The following is a 14,965-nucleotide window of genomic DNA, read 5'->3' on the forward strand; positions in this document are numbered from 1 at the left end:
AACCATCACGCTTATCACGTATCTTTTCATCCAGTAGGTCTTATGAGCATCATGTCTTGATGAACGCCTAATGACAATGCCTGATTGGTTGAACCACCGCGAGCGCCTCCATCTGAGCTGTCAAATGTGGAGGGGAGCTAAAAATAAATCGCCGTCACTGCCTTGAACAGCGTACGGCGCGTGAAGAGATTTATCCCATTGATCAACAATGAAGAGGGGGCGGGGTCAGCGGCGATTGCGTCATAAAGGAACCGAAGATGGCTTCACGATGCGCTTCGGCAATGCTTAGATGCGTCAACGCTCAGCTGTCAGTACACACGTTTATATGAAAGGGGAGGAAGGATTAAATAAAACATTGGGGGAAAAGGCAGGCGAGCCGTTCAGATTTATGTCTCCAGACAGTTTATGCTGCACTTGGGTTGTTTAACAGTCAGGGACAATGGGTTCGACTACAGATGAAGAATTTAAAGAGAAATTACTATGGAACGTCAAAAGAGAAGTAAGTATAATTCACTTAAATATATTCTCTTAGTTTTGATTGCATGCTGAAAACACGCTTGCACTATTATTTTGCAAGCTTTGTTGTTGCGATGTGCATCCGAATTAAGTGCATGCATATGGAAGTTTCAGATGTGCTGATGGTTACAGTGAATCAATTTAGCTTACTATTACAAGTCACAGTTTGAGTCTCCAGGTAGGCTATAATATCTCCTTTAGATTCACGTTCAAACCCTTTTACCTGTAGAGCTGAAGGGTTCGGATATTCCCTTCCTCATCCGCGTAAAACTTAATATGGCTATGGGAGACAATGATTTAATCAATGGTTTCTGCGGTGATCAGATTCGTCCCTCTGCAAATGGCTAAATACATCCTAAACCGCATGGACGAATTCGTTTTTAGTGTCGAGTATGCTCCTAGTCGTTTGCAATGTAAACAAAAACGAGCCGACACCGAATTTCCATTGACAGATACTTGAGGGGCTGAGCGCTCAGAGCACGCGAGGTTTATTTATAACGCGACTGCAAGAGAAAGAGCGTTACTTTATTATTTGACTGATTAGAAGACATCGGTTGCGTTATGTGCTTGAATTGAATGTTTGCTCTGGGCTTATTTTCTTTTTATCGCATGCAGAGACTAGTTAAAAAAAAAAAAAAAACTTTCTCGTGTGGAAATTCAACAGTAACCTAATTTTTCGAGCTGTTTACACTCATTTCAATGATCTAAGTTTTTATTTTATGTGAGGGGATTAGTAAAATTAATATCTGCATAATATAGGACCATTATGGCCGTTGTTGGTTTACGCTACAGGTTGAACTGGACAAGGCATAGCCTACTTTTGTATTGTAAATTCAAACTCATTATTAAAAACCATTTAATTCGACCACTAGATTAAATTAAGTAAGAGATAATGTATGTAAAGTGTATAATGTCATTAAATCACGGGTTTATTTTGCTATAATTGCCGGCGTATTGATAAAACTTGACATTTATTTGTTAATTGACCTCTATGCTAGCATAAATCTACTAATAAAAGTTGACCAATAGTCCATTACAGTACAGAAAACAGTATAGGCCTACGAACATCTCAGTGGTGAAATAGTTTAGTGATCATTATACAAAATATTATACGATTGACCAATCAGAACCAAGTATTCCATGAGCCTTGTAATAGTATTGGAAAACAGATTTATCCAAGTATAATCTTAACCTAAAAGAAAAATGTGTAAACAATATTAAAAAAAATTATGTGCTAACCATACCACTTCAAAAATAAGAACACTGAGATAACATGAATGCACTCTTGAGCATATTTTGCATTAATTATTTGATAAGACTTAACATTTGCATTGAGTTTCGAATGTTTTCACTCCAGGAACTGTATAGTGGAAGAAGCTGTTACATTCTTTTATATCAGTATAATTAATTCTTATCTTTTCCCTTACAGTGCAGGGAACGCTAGTTTTAAACCCAGCCCTCATGAATAATAGAAATCTTGAATGAATTGCTGCAAAGAATAGATCTCCTAAATTGGTACCAGGATGTCTCATGTGTCAGAACAGACTGTGTCCAAAGCTGATTCAGCCTCTTCAACTTAATGCCCAATCCTGGCAGACATAATTTCTCATGATAGTTAAGGGCATGTCTAATAAAGGCCAATAATCATGCATGTGAAGAGCAGCAGTAATTCTTAAGGTGTCTGGCCTCATGTGGCCCGGCGGCCTGGGTTAATAAGGAAATCAATTTTTAACGTCTCGGTCATCAAGTTTTAAAGAACTTTTGTGCGTCATATTCAATTAAATCTCCTATTTTTGCAGCTAAAATTAGTTACTTCCTCTACAGAGATGTCCTGGACTCTTTTCACCAAAACAACAACAACAATTTCCACTGATTTAACACAGTGTTTCTCCTTCAGTGACTTCCACAATTACCTTTCTTTCTTCATTTGGGGCATAGAAGTACATGCTATTTAAAATGAAACATATCACTTCAAAAGACATTAGTTGGGTTAAAACATTCTTTTTTTTTTGTTATTAGTTTCCAGCTGTTTAAACAACTTTATATATATATATATAAGGAAATAAATGTCCCGTTTTACAGGAAATAACAGTCCCGCTGCAATACACACAGAATTAGATTTTTCTTTCCTCCATTGACTTTCTTTGTGTAACATCCCATGTCTCTGTCGCTTTAAGCTGCAGTCAGCCGTCTTCTGGTTGCCTAGGAACTGAAAGCATCAGCAGCTACCTAAGAAGTTAAATTGCATCAGTGGACGATTAATACAGCTGCATGAAGCAGGGATCCTCACAAATGGCTCCCACAAGAGCAAAACAACTTAGTTTTGTTTTCCTGTTCTCTGCTTTCCCCCCCATCAATATTTATTGGTTGCACCATTGCAATTATCTATTTAATAGGTACTGAACATTTTTGCATTTGCAGAAATACATCCCCAATTTTATTATTGAGGTTTGTCTGATTTTCTGTCAAGAAGCTTCAGTAGCACTTTATTTTACAGTCCTGTTTCGCATTACATTCTATGTACTTAATGACACTAACTGGGTAATAATTAGGTATCAACCCTTAACCTACCCCTAAACCTAACCTTAACCCATGTTGTTACCTTACATTACTCATTTTTTTCCATGGGTAAGTATACTGTAAGTACATTGAAAGTGCACATACTGTAAAATAAAGTGCAACAGACTTTTCATTTTATAGCTGTGTGTGTGATTGACTGCAGGGATGTGTGATTGACTAAAGGGATAGTTCACCCAAAAATGAAAATTTTGTCATTATTTACTCACCCTCAAGTTGTTACAAATCTGTAAGTTTCTTTATTCTGATTTAGATATTCTGAAGAATGTTGTTAATCAATGGTAGCCATTGACTTCCATAGTAGAAAAAAAAAATACTATGGAAGTCAATGGGGTCCATCAACTGTCTGGTTACCAACATTCTTCAAAATATCTTCTTTTGTGTTCAGCAGAAGAAAGAAACTCATACAGGTTTGGAACAACATGAGGGTGTATAACTGATTACAACATTTTCATTTTGTGGACTGTGGAGCATGGGTTACAATAAACATTTACAATTTTGTGTGTGCCATTCGAGCGTCCAACCGTTCTTGAGTCTTTCGAGGCGTGTTATGTAATGCATCAGGCTACTGTAGTTAACTGGCTCCACAAGTTAATTTCTTTTCTTTTTAATCCCAAGGACAACTGGCCAAACACTTGATATCAGCCTTTAAATCATCCTTCTCTTGCTGTCTGTTGGCCTTGTGGCAAATCTCATACCATAGGGTGCGCACAAATCATGCCCGTAATCAGAAGATGCCCATAATTTGCGCCTTCCTGTTGCTACAATTACCCTTCTACTGTTCTTCAAATTACACACAGTATAAAGCCGCCTGCAAGGATTGTGATTAATTAGTCTGGGATTTGCTGTATACTGACAGTTGGAGGAGAAAAATGTGACAAAGCCTCATTCTACACAGTTCCTTGCACTCCCAGGGAAACTTATCAATTGAATGATGCTAATTAAAGCATCTGTGGTTCCGCTGTCATGATTAATTAGTTGCTTTTGTGCACCCGATTCCAATGTGCAGAAAGAAGTTTGACTTGCCATTATTTTTCGCCGGCTCCTAATTGCATGTCTTTCCATGTCTAGGTGAAGCAGATTATGGAGGAGGCGGTGACCAAGAAGTTTGTACATGAAGACAGCAGCCACATTATTGCACTTTGCAGTGAGTACAAATCAAGAGGTGTTTTTTTATCTGATTCTGATTGGCTGATTCAATCCAGTTCACTTAAGTTCACATTTATTTGTATAGCGCTTTTCACAATGCTCGTTGTTTCGAAGCTGCTTTACAGAAAATGTATATTTCTACATTACAATTTAGAGTAATCGTTCATCAGAGGTACAGAAATAATGTCCATATGTTAGAAATGTGCAGTTCTAAGATAATACAAATCATGCAGATAGTTAACATCATGTAGGCCTATTCATTTAGGCAGAAACAGTGAGCTCATTAAAGCAGTTATTACAGGCTGTGATCATAATGAGGCTGATGTGACATACGGAATGTTGATTGCACTGATTTGAATGTCAGCATGTTATTTGGCTGGTTAACGGAGATAAGGTTTGAAATTGTGAGAACTTTCAAACTTTCAAGGATCTTTTAGAATTGGTTGAAAATAATCAACAGTATAAGTTGAAATCGACAGTTGGTTGAAAATCATCATAGTTAAAGTGGGTTTATGAATTTATCATAGTCAAAATGTCATGAATTAAACTACAGCTGCAGAATTTCCTAACTTTTAAGCATTATGAATGAATGAATGAATTAATATGCATTCAGTATAACTTATTTTGTAAAGAAAGCCTAATAATTACTCAGAAATGTACTCTAAATATAGATAAAAAATAAAATAAAAATAAAATAAAATAAAAAATTAGCTGCTCAATTTCCCATTGTGAATGAAATTATTAATTAACTAATAATTATTATACATAAAAATAACTTTTTGTAAAGAAAACCTAATAATTACTGAGAAATATATATGTATATATATATATATATATATTATATAAAAATATAAAGATATAAAGATATAAATAGAAATATAAAAATATATTTCTTTCTGACCTATAAAAATAGACACAGTTTCCTAGCTGTAATTGCAAATTCATATTGCAGAATAAATGATTAATTAACTAATAATTAATATATATATATATATATATATATATATATATATATATATATATATATATATATATATTGTAAAAGACAACTTGGCATTTAATGAAAAATATCTTTCAGACATATAAAATTATGTTTGCTGAAAATATAATAATAATAAACATTTTTGCAATGTGGGCAGTGAAAATACTGGCATGGCAGGCACTAAACTGAACCAGGACCAGCAGAAAAAAATAATAAAATGGCTGGGGCTCCATGGCATGATAGTTCTGGAGTTTTGGATCGCTGCCTACAATAAGGTTAATTTGTCCAGTGCGGATTACTGGGAATGTGTGTTTGTGCATGTGTGTGTGACTCACACGCTTTACTCCAGTGACACAGAGACAGGCCAGAACATTAACCCATCCTCATTACGTCAGTGAAACACCAGTGCTGCGTGGCACCACAGATATTGCTTAGTCAAGTTTCATCAGTGCAGAAGTGTAAATGCTGTTAGTATATGAATGGAAATACATATAGGAATAAGAACAGGGAAAGGAATAGTAGTACAGTAATGTACTACTGTATTTCACTGCTTTGTTACCATTTACATGCTCCTTTTGCCTTTGTGTTACAGTAAACAGTGCATTTACCACCAGAAAGCACTTGATCTGTGTGTTTATGCAAATATGAATTCAGTTTATAATTTGTGGTCAATCTGTATTTCACACATAGCAGATATTCTTGCACTGCCGCTGCATGAGCTTGTTGATATTTACAGTTTGTGTCTCTTTTCATCCAATATGGCGTGCCAGCTTTTGCTTTGAGGCTCAGTTGTTGTGTTGTGTGAATTTCAAAACCACAGAAGAGCAGTAAGATCTAAACACAGTGTACAAGACATCAGGACATGTCACTGCAAATCAAAATATACAAAATGCTAAATTTATCCAAACTCATGTTGTTTTCCATGACTGCTCTCATTTAAAAGACTAAAATGGAACGGCTTCTGTGTCTCGAGGTTAAAGGTCACACGATAACAAGCAGTGATGTCAGCCCTCGGCTACGCCGTGACTCATCTCTGTCCTTCCGTTTGCCGGTTAGCGCTTTTTAATTGTGGAACATCTGCTGATAAATTTGAATTATTACTTCTGCTACTCAGGCACTTTTTTTTGGATACCGTAATGAGTACATCTTCATTCGGTGCTCCTTTTCATTAGCTCTAAATTGCAAGTTGGAATATGAGATTTGCTGTGTAAATGCTGTAGCAATACCTGTTTAACTCCATGACTACAGCAGATCTAACCTTCTTAATGCTTAATGTTAGTCCTTTGAGATAATGTGTTTGCACTCAGTTTATGTGAAACCCTGTGGTTCACGGGAACCTTTCAAGATGTAAATCAGGTGAACAGTGGCACAAATAATACAGTGCAAAAACTACACAATTTGGATACCAATCAGGGACATGCCAATATCAATATATAGGCCTCTATAGATTAATAGGCATATATATATATATATATATATTAATACTGTATTCATGCATATGTAATTCTAATTATATATAAATATCTATTTGGATTTATTGAGAAGTGTAGGACTGATGCATTCACATTCTTGTGTAGTTTGTAGTTCTTCTCATTTCTTTTATTTAGAGTGGCAAAGAAAGAGGCTGATTTTTGTGTGCTTTCTCCTCTCACTCTGGTTTTCACACTCTCACTGCAGGCGTTTTACATGATGATTTGGAGTGTTTTTGGGTGTCTGAGGATAAGAGCATCTGAGTCGTGACTCGTGACCGTGAGCGGGGTGATGAGGTTTGGTGTGTGTGGGGAGGGGTGGCCTGGGAGCGCTGCCAGTCTGTCATCACTACCAAAAAGCAAGAGCACATCCCCTGTTTTCCAGGCAGTCGACGGGCACGGATTCCCCCACGCAGCCGGCCACCCCCTCACTTTCATCCTGGAACACGCACTCACCCACGTCACACCAGCTTGTGACAATGCACTTCCCAGCTAAATTATGTTTCAGGGGAATAAATCAAAAGGAATTGTGCCTGTGCAACGTAGGCTGGTTGAACGGTGTGCGTGTTATGGAGGCGGCATGTTGCATTTGAGCACTAACATAAGGCTTTGTTCTGATCTAGAAGGAGAAAGCTGTCCGTTAGCATTTCTGTTCATCTCAGTTGCAGTTGCCTGGCTGGACTGTGCCATGATGCCAACCAACCAAACCTTGACCGCTCTCTTCAGACAGTCAAATTATTTTTTTGGCATATTTGATTCGTATCCATGAAGTAGTTTGTAGTCTGCAGCAAAAAATAAAATCATGTGGAATTTGTTTGAAATTTACAAACGAAAGGGTCGATTTGGGACCCATTTTTTAAATGAAAGATAAGCTGATTTGCTGCTCAAGAAACATTATTATTATTATTAATGTTGAAAACACTGCTTAAATGTGCAGTATGTAATACACATATTGGTTGAAATGGGTACTGCAGTCTAAGTTCAAAATATTGGAGAGAGTTGTTTCTCTTCAGACTCTGTGCTCATGCGAGTTGCCAGATTGAGGACACGCAACAGTAGCACGCGCAATTGACATTGGGAAGTTGATCAGCTAATGTATATGTTTGCAATTTTTTTTTATTGCCGAGGCTTTTTAGGTTGGGTACAATCTGCGATTTTTGACCTAGTTCGTTTGCTGGCTTCAGTGGCCGCAATGCACTGTGTTTTCCAACAACTGGCAACCCGGGGTGTTTTTTTTTTTTTTTTTTTTTTTTCAGGATTCTTTGATGAATATAGAAAGAATAATTTGTTCTTGCTGAAGAAAAGTATTTCTTTTTAAAAAAAACGTACTTATCCCAAAATATAGCAACATGCAGTGTCTGAAAAAATGGATCTGGCTGTATTATTTTCAGAATAACTGATATAGTCAGTCATAACATTGAAAAACCTCAAACATGTTTATGTGCTAAGTCACAAAGAACTCTCTTAGTCTGGCAAGAACATTTATTTCCTAAACTGGTCACTTTTTTGGCTTCTCTTCAGAAATGAGATGAGTCAAAAGCCTAAAACTGGGTTTCCCAGAAAGCATCTGTCAGATGCTTTGATCCCAATGACGTCTTTTTCAGTGTGTTTGCTATTGGTGTTGCTGTCTGATCATGTGCCTGTACCCTGCTGCCTCCCCATAATGCAGAGCACACACTGTACGGACATGCCAAGCCATTAGCCACAGCAGAGTTGAATAATAACCTCTGTCCTAATGCTGCCACTGTTAATGCCTGTTTGAGAATTACATGGGTGTGTGCACTCACAGATCTCTCTGTGTATGTAGTGTCAAAAATAAAATCACACTTAATCATGATAAAATCATACAGTCGTAATCATCTGTCAAATCATACAGTGACTTTTAAGGCTTTTATCGTAGCTTACAATAAAGTTTTCTGTTAACATTTTTTAACACATTTCGTATCATGAACCTGTTCATAGGGTTAATATTAATATTTACATGCGCAATGCCATTTAAAAGTTTTAATTCGATGAGTAGAAAGTTCAAGAGAACAGCATTTATTTGAAATAGAAATCTTTTGTGACATTATCTTTATTGTAGTGTGTAAACTTTGAAAATTTCAAGTTGTATAAATTATTAAAACGTTATTTTTTATGTATTATGAACAAACATGAATTGGCGCTAATAGAAGAATTCAAATTTAGCATTAATGTAGATTAATAAAAGCTGTTAAAATGTTATTCATAATTCATAAAATTAGGTATCATTAATTATCTATGATAAATCTTTATTATGTTAACTAATGTTTACAAATTAGACCATATTGTAAAGTGTTACCAGAATTACCATAGTAAATGTTTGCCATACAATTTGTTACAGTCAAACATAGTTAATAAAGTGATTGAAATGATAAATAATATATTTATGGTTTGACGAAATTGGATAAGTGCTACTTTCTCAGATGAATACAATTTCTGTTTGTGATACAACTCACAGGTGAGTCCTGGCTAACTTGTGATATAAGATTACTGAAACTGAGTTCAGGACATAGGCCCTACCTTAGTTTTGGAATCAGGGCATATTTAGGCGAGTTATAGCTGCTTTTTTAATCTATGCAACGTAAAACATAAAAAATACTATAATCTTAGTTATCAACAGTATCTACATTTTCTACATGATTCATTCATTTACTCCAGCATGAAAGGAATGTCCTACTGGTTTCCCATGGGTAGTTTCGTCATTGTGCTGGTGTTCATCTTGCAAATAAACATGTAACCATTTTGACTTCAAGACTTATAGACAGCATATATGTATGTCCATCACTGTGCTGATTTTGCCTCAGAAGAGTTTGGCTAGCATGTTCTAAAAGTTTTTGTCCTCTGCATATTAACAAGCAGTGGGTTGTGTCGAGGGTCAGTTGGCTCCAGGCTGTGTAGCCCACTGGCTGATCAATGCAAAGAAAACACACAGACCTAGTAAATCCTTCAGGCTGTGTTTCAAACCAGAGCTGAGTGTGGGTGGGGTCAGGGGTCACCAGAAGAGGGTGAGAGCCCAAATTGCTATTTACAAATTTAATATGATTTAAAAGTTTTTGAATTGTCTTTGGACTACATTGTATTATTCATTAATGGCACCAAATTACAGAATAGAAGCAGAGATAATTAGTCAAATCCTCTAAGATGCTGATTTTCTGCTGTTAATATGTATTCGTAAAACTGCATCAGTTAGTTAAAATCAATGCAACCCCCAAGTTGTTGTGATATTAAAAGTTTACACATTAAATTGACATCCCTAAAAGCGACTTTAATTTGAACGAGTGATTCAAATCTGATTATTATCGGTCACAGTCTACCCTAATATGAAAATCCATGCCGTTCCAAATCTGTGACTTTACACAAAAGTACATTTTTGAAGAGACATCTCTCAAAATATTTATTTTATGATCCGCAGAAAAAAAAAGTCATACAGGTTTAGAATGACATGAGGGTGACTAAATTATGGCTGAGTCCGAAATCGCATACTGTCTTGAGTAAGTACTTATTTTGATTTGAATAAGTAATTACTTCACGACCGCTAATAAGGTACGTTCTAGTATGAATGTAATCTGGACGTACTATATTCACCATATTGTCATTATCATGTGACCTACCAGCATCAGTTACACCCCTTCACTGCCATTCATAAATCCTTTCCCGTGGCCGACATGGGATAGTAAAGTGTCTATCGCATGCACACTTCAGAGTCTCACCGGAAGAAGAAGGTCATCCGGGGACTTTTAACCTACTCTTTTATGAGTACTGTGAATTCATACTTCTTTTGTCACATACTGTTTTTCACCTACTATATATTAGGGAAGTATGCGATTTCAGATGCAGCCTAACACAGAATGATCATTTCTGGATGAACTGTCCCTTTAAAGGTGCAGTTTGTAAAATGGACAGCTAGTGGTTGAAATGGGTACTGCAGTCCAAATTCAAAAAAAATTGGAGAGAGTTGTTTCTCCTCAGACTTGGCGCTCATGCTGGTTGCCAGATTAAGGACAAACAACAGGAACACGCACAATTGACAATGGAAAGAGATTAGCATTACACTGTAAGCTGATCAGCTAATGTATTATATGTTTGCAACATTTTTATTGCCAAGGCTTTTTAGCTTGGGTAGAATCTGCGATTTCTGGCCCAGTTCATTTGTTCGCTTCCATGGCTGTGATACACTGTGTTTTCCAACAATTGGCATCCAGGGTGTCAAAATACTATTGGATAAATTGGCAGTGGGTTGGATCACACAGACCAAAACAAAAACAGACATTGACATGAAATGCACATTTCAAGGTAGAAAAAACACCAAGTTCTGTCACGAAACTCTAGATGGCGCAGGCTGATGGTTCCTTAATGCTACCTGATGATATTTACATTGTTTACTATGGCACAATCTGATTGGTTCCTGTCGCATCTGCAGCCAATGAGTTTACTGCTCAACATTGAAATAGCTGATTAGAGTTTACTATAGCAGTTTGCAGCACTCTTCAGGGTTGAAACCCTGAAACCCACCACCTTCCCGAGCTCCACCTGTATAGATCTGCTACAGGTAATTTTATATATCCTTTGTGCAGCAGCAGTATGTCTTGCATGTCACAGCAGCGTGTCGGTGTTTGTATTGGAAAGTCCCTGTACTTGCACTACAGGAGCAGCAGCAATACAATCTACAACAAAAACAATAATCAATATCAGCAGCAGCGTAGTCAAGACCAAATACATTAACATTGTCATATCCATTACCATGCTAAAAATCTTTGAGTTATCATAACAGAATTGGTTGTAGCATTGTTTTTACGGAGAAATAAGTATTTAGCAACTTAGCATGTTTCCTAAATCTCTGCAAATATTATGGTATTCTTATGCTTACAGTACCTTTAAGTCAGAGACTTGAGAGGAATGACTGGTTACGGCATAAGGTCACATCATGTGATATCCGATACTTCCTGATTCATGGAATGCTAACAATACCAGAAGGCTCAAGGAAGTAAATCACTGTGTTGTTGTTTCCTATTTTCTTGTAGAAAAATACGAATCTTTTCACTTCACCCTGTCTAACTTCCTCTGTGCTGCATTTTTAAGTCTCTTAACGTCATAAGGAGCTGAAAAAGAACTTTCTCTCAAACACCTGCTCTACTGTGTTTAATTTTAATGAGTGAATGAATAGAGTTGTGAGTCATGTCTGTTTACCCAGCTAGGATGATGCTCGCAATGAAGCATCTTGTGAATGAGTCTTACTTGAGACACAGATTTAAATTAGACTGCGAGCAGACTTTATTTGTGAAGCACACAGCTGTTCGCTCGGATATGGCCAAGTCGAATGTAGAACAGGTAGTGAATTTTCCAGATCGGATGCTCCTTTTACCCATTGACTCAAAATCGCGGGAGTCATAGAGATTTTTTGTCGCTGCAACTGCAGGGTTTTAATTTAGGAAGGAAGCAGACAGAGCAGGGTTATTTTCTGAATGGGCATGAGTTGAGATTGTAGGACACGCATGCTTAAGAGACTAATAACATCTGTACGTGAGACAGCTTTTCTGTCTTTGTTTGAATCACTAGAATTGGCTACATGTGCAGATTAAACTGGTAACTGGCAACCGATAAGTTTTTAGTGTCGAATTTACAAGCCACGTCCACTTTAGAAAGTGGGAAATGGGAGTTAATCATATTTTAAAGCATGTGTCAGACCATTTCAGACCATGCCCCCCTCCCCCCACCCAATAGAAATACCATCTGAATGTTTATGACTGAGTGTTGCATTTTAAGTGTGGCCTATAACAACATGTCTATGGCATCATATTTATGTATTTACATTAGGTATGCACAATATATTAGAAACATTTTAATTCATTGATACACACACACACACACACACACACACACACACACACACACACACAGACACAGACACAGAGAGAGAGAGAGAGAGAGAGAGAGAGAGAGTAACTAAAGATCTAAACAAGGAGCTGGTGGAACAAATCAACCAAACAATAAGTTGCCATGACAACAAATGAGAAAATTCTAGAAACCAAGGAAATGCAGGAAACAAAGATCTAAAGACTGACGCTGCGTCCGAAATCAAATACTTCCCTACTATATAGCGACAAACAGTAGGCGAAAAGTCTCCAGATGACCTACTTCTTCCGGTGAGATTCTGAAGTGTGCATTTGATGGACACATTACAGGATATATGAATGGCATTGAAGCGATGCAATTGATGCTGGTAGGTCACATTATAATGACAACATGGCGGATGTAGTATGTCCGGATTACATTCATACTACGCACATTCATACTATATCGAACATACCTTTTTAACCGTTGCGAAGTAAGTTCAAATTCAAATGTAGTACCTACTCAGACAGTACGCGATTTCGGACGCACTGTAAAAGTCCAAACGAAACTGAACGTTACAGAAAACAGTTGTTCTGTTTAAATTTTTTATTTTTTTTTGTATTTTCAAGGTTATGATGAATAGAAACAAAATGCAATTTGACATAATTGGCAAACCTCCAGTAATACTGCAGTGGACTTTCTTTTAAAATGTTTATTATGCTTCGAAAAATATATACAGTTTTCCGTGTAAAATGATGACTGATTATTAAAATTCTATGTGAAAAAGGTTAAAATACCTGACATTTCTGTAATGTTTTGTTTTAAGGTTTCATATATTAACTCATTTGAGTGTATCCATGGAAACTAGGAATTCAAAAATGATGTCATACTCATGAAGAGAGGCTGATCAGATTTATAATAATCCACTCTACATTTTAATATTTCTCCTTATGCCCCTAGATGCTGATACTGTCAAAATGGTTAAACATCGGCTGACACATCATTAGTCTAGCTTTCCCTTTTGGCAGTCAGTCCTGTATCTCCACATATGTGCTTGTGCATCATTTAGGGAGACCACAGATGCTGCAGAAGACTCTAGTATTTCACTAATTATGGTCTATCTCCATGACAACACAGTTTCTATACAGGGATTTGGCCATGTCAGAGGCTATTACGCACACATTTGCTGAAACAAACACACTGGTTATATAACCCCCTCGGTCGGTGGTCTTCTTTAGGGTTATTTCTGAAGACAGTGTGCTGTGCCCTGAAGTGACCGTGAGGGTGGCCACAGCTGGCAACTTGGACACTGACCGCCCTCCAGATTTGTAGTAAAGGTGCACCATGCCTGCTTCCTCACAGTATGATACAGGTGCTAGGCTGATAAATAACATCGGCTGTGCCCACAATTGATAAGATTATCCCTGGCACGGTACTGAGGAGCTCACAAGCCCCCTGCACGCCATCGCTCTGATGCTGTCTGCAGGGGACTGCGCTCTGGGGACCAGGTGGCCTTCACAGCTTGAACTCCACCAAGGTTGTACAGTTCGCTCTGCTCATGAGGACAGGGCCGGTGTCATATTCCCGTCGATTTCATCAGCTACGAGAGTGCACCGAGAGACGCTTTATGTTGAATGACATGGACTTTCACGGAGCTGTCCACTGGGGTTGATGGGAAGACCTGTTTCAGGTGTCTCTGACGGAGGTATTTTTGTTGTTGATGATTGGCAGTCTAGATGGGATGTTATTTATGTGTTGCCATTTGGGGTTTGTGGCTGATTTTCACCAGTCGTTCAGTCGTGATCAGCTCACCTGTTGGAATGATGTGTGTGTGTGTGTGTGTGCTGGTGTGTGACTGGATGACTGTAGGGAGCGCTGCTTAGATTGATGGGGGTCTCTGATGGCTCGTTGTTATCTCTTCACTGATTGGACAATGAGACTGTTAGACCTGCAGAAAATCTGTCTATCTATCCTTTTATCTGTCTGTCTGTCTGTCTTTCAAACAAGTCTTTGTCAAGACATTGTTTAGAATTTGTCTTAATAAAAAAGTAATAAAACATTAGTTGGATTTCTTTATAATTGTCTATTTACTTTACTTATGCTTTTTTATATATTCAAATTTGTATTGCAATTCTGTTTCCTGTTTGCTACCTCAATTCAAATTCATAAAATTGATTTATTTGAAAGGCATTCTAAATTCAATTCTGACGAAGCATTGGTAATGATGTCGTTCTACATACATTCTCTGACACTTGTCACATATATTTCTGAATATAATTTCTAATAATAATTGTTTTAAAATTATTATCTTTTTACTGAGATAATGAACAAAAAAGTTTATATTGTGTGGATTCTTCTTTGATTTGGTTGGTTAAGTTTATGACTTAGAAACAAACAAACAAACAGAGACACATTTCAA

The 14,965-nt window shown here is 37.1% G+C and overlaps 1 protein-coding gene across 3 annotated transcripts in view; it reads left to right on the forward strand.

Annotated features, from left to right (window-relative positions):
• Window positions 1-237: 237 nt before the first annotated feature.
• sgsm2 (small G protein signaling modulator 2) overlaps window positions 238-14,965 on the forward strand; it is a 53,388-nt gene continuing 38,660 nt past the window's right edge. For all 3 annotated transcript variants that reach the window (XM_084125338.1, XM_084125339.1, XM_084125340.1), the window contains exons 1-2: window positions 238-499; window positions 4,165-4,240. In XM_084125338.1, coding sequence (XP_083981464.1) covers window positions 440-499; window positions 4,165-4,240 — 136 coding nt within the window. In that variant the 5' untranslated portion in view covers window positions 238-439. The remainder of the gene's footprint in view (window positions 500-4,164; window positions 4,241-14,965) is intronic.

The sequence above is a fragment of the Abramis brama genome (assembly GCF_963993115.1).
Source record: "Abramis brama genome assembly, chromosome: 10".
Classification (NCBI taxonomy): Eukaryota; Metazoa; Chordata; class Actinopteri; order Cypriniformes; family Leuciscidae; genus Abramis; species Abramis brama.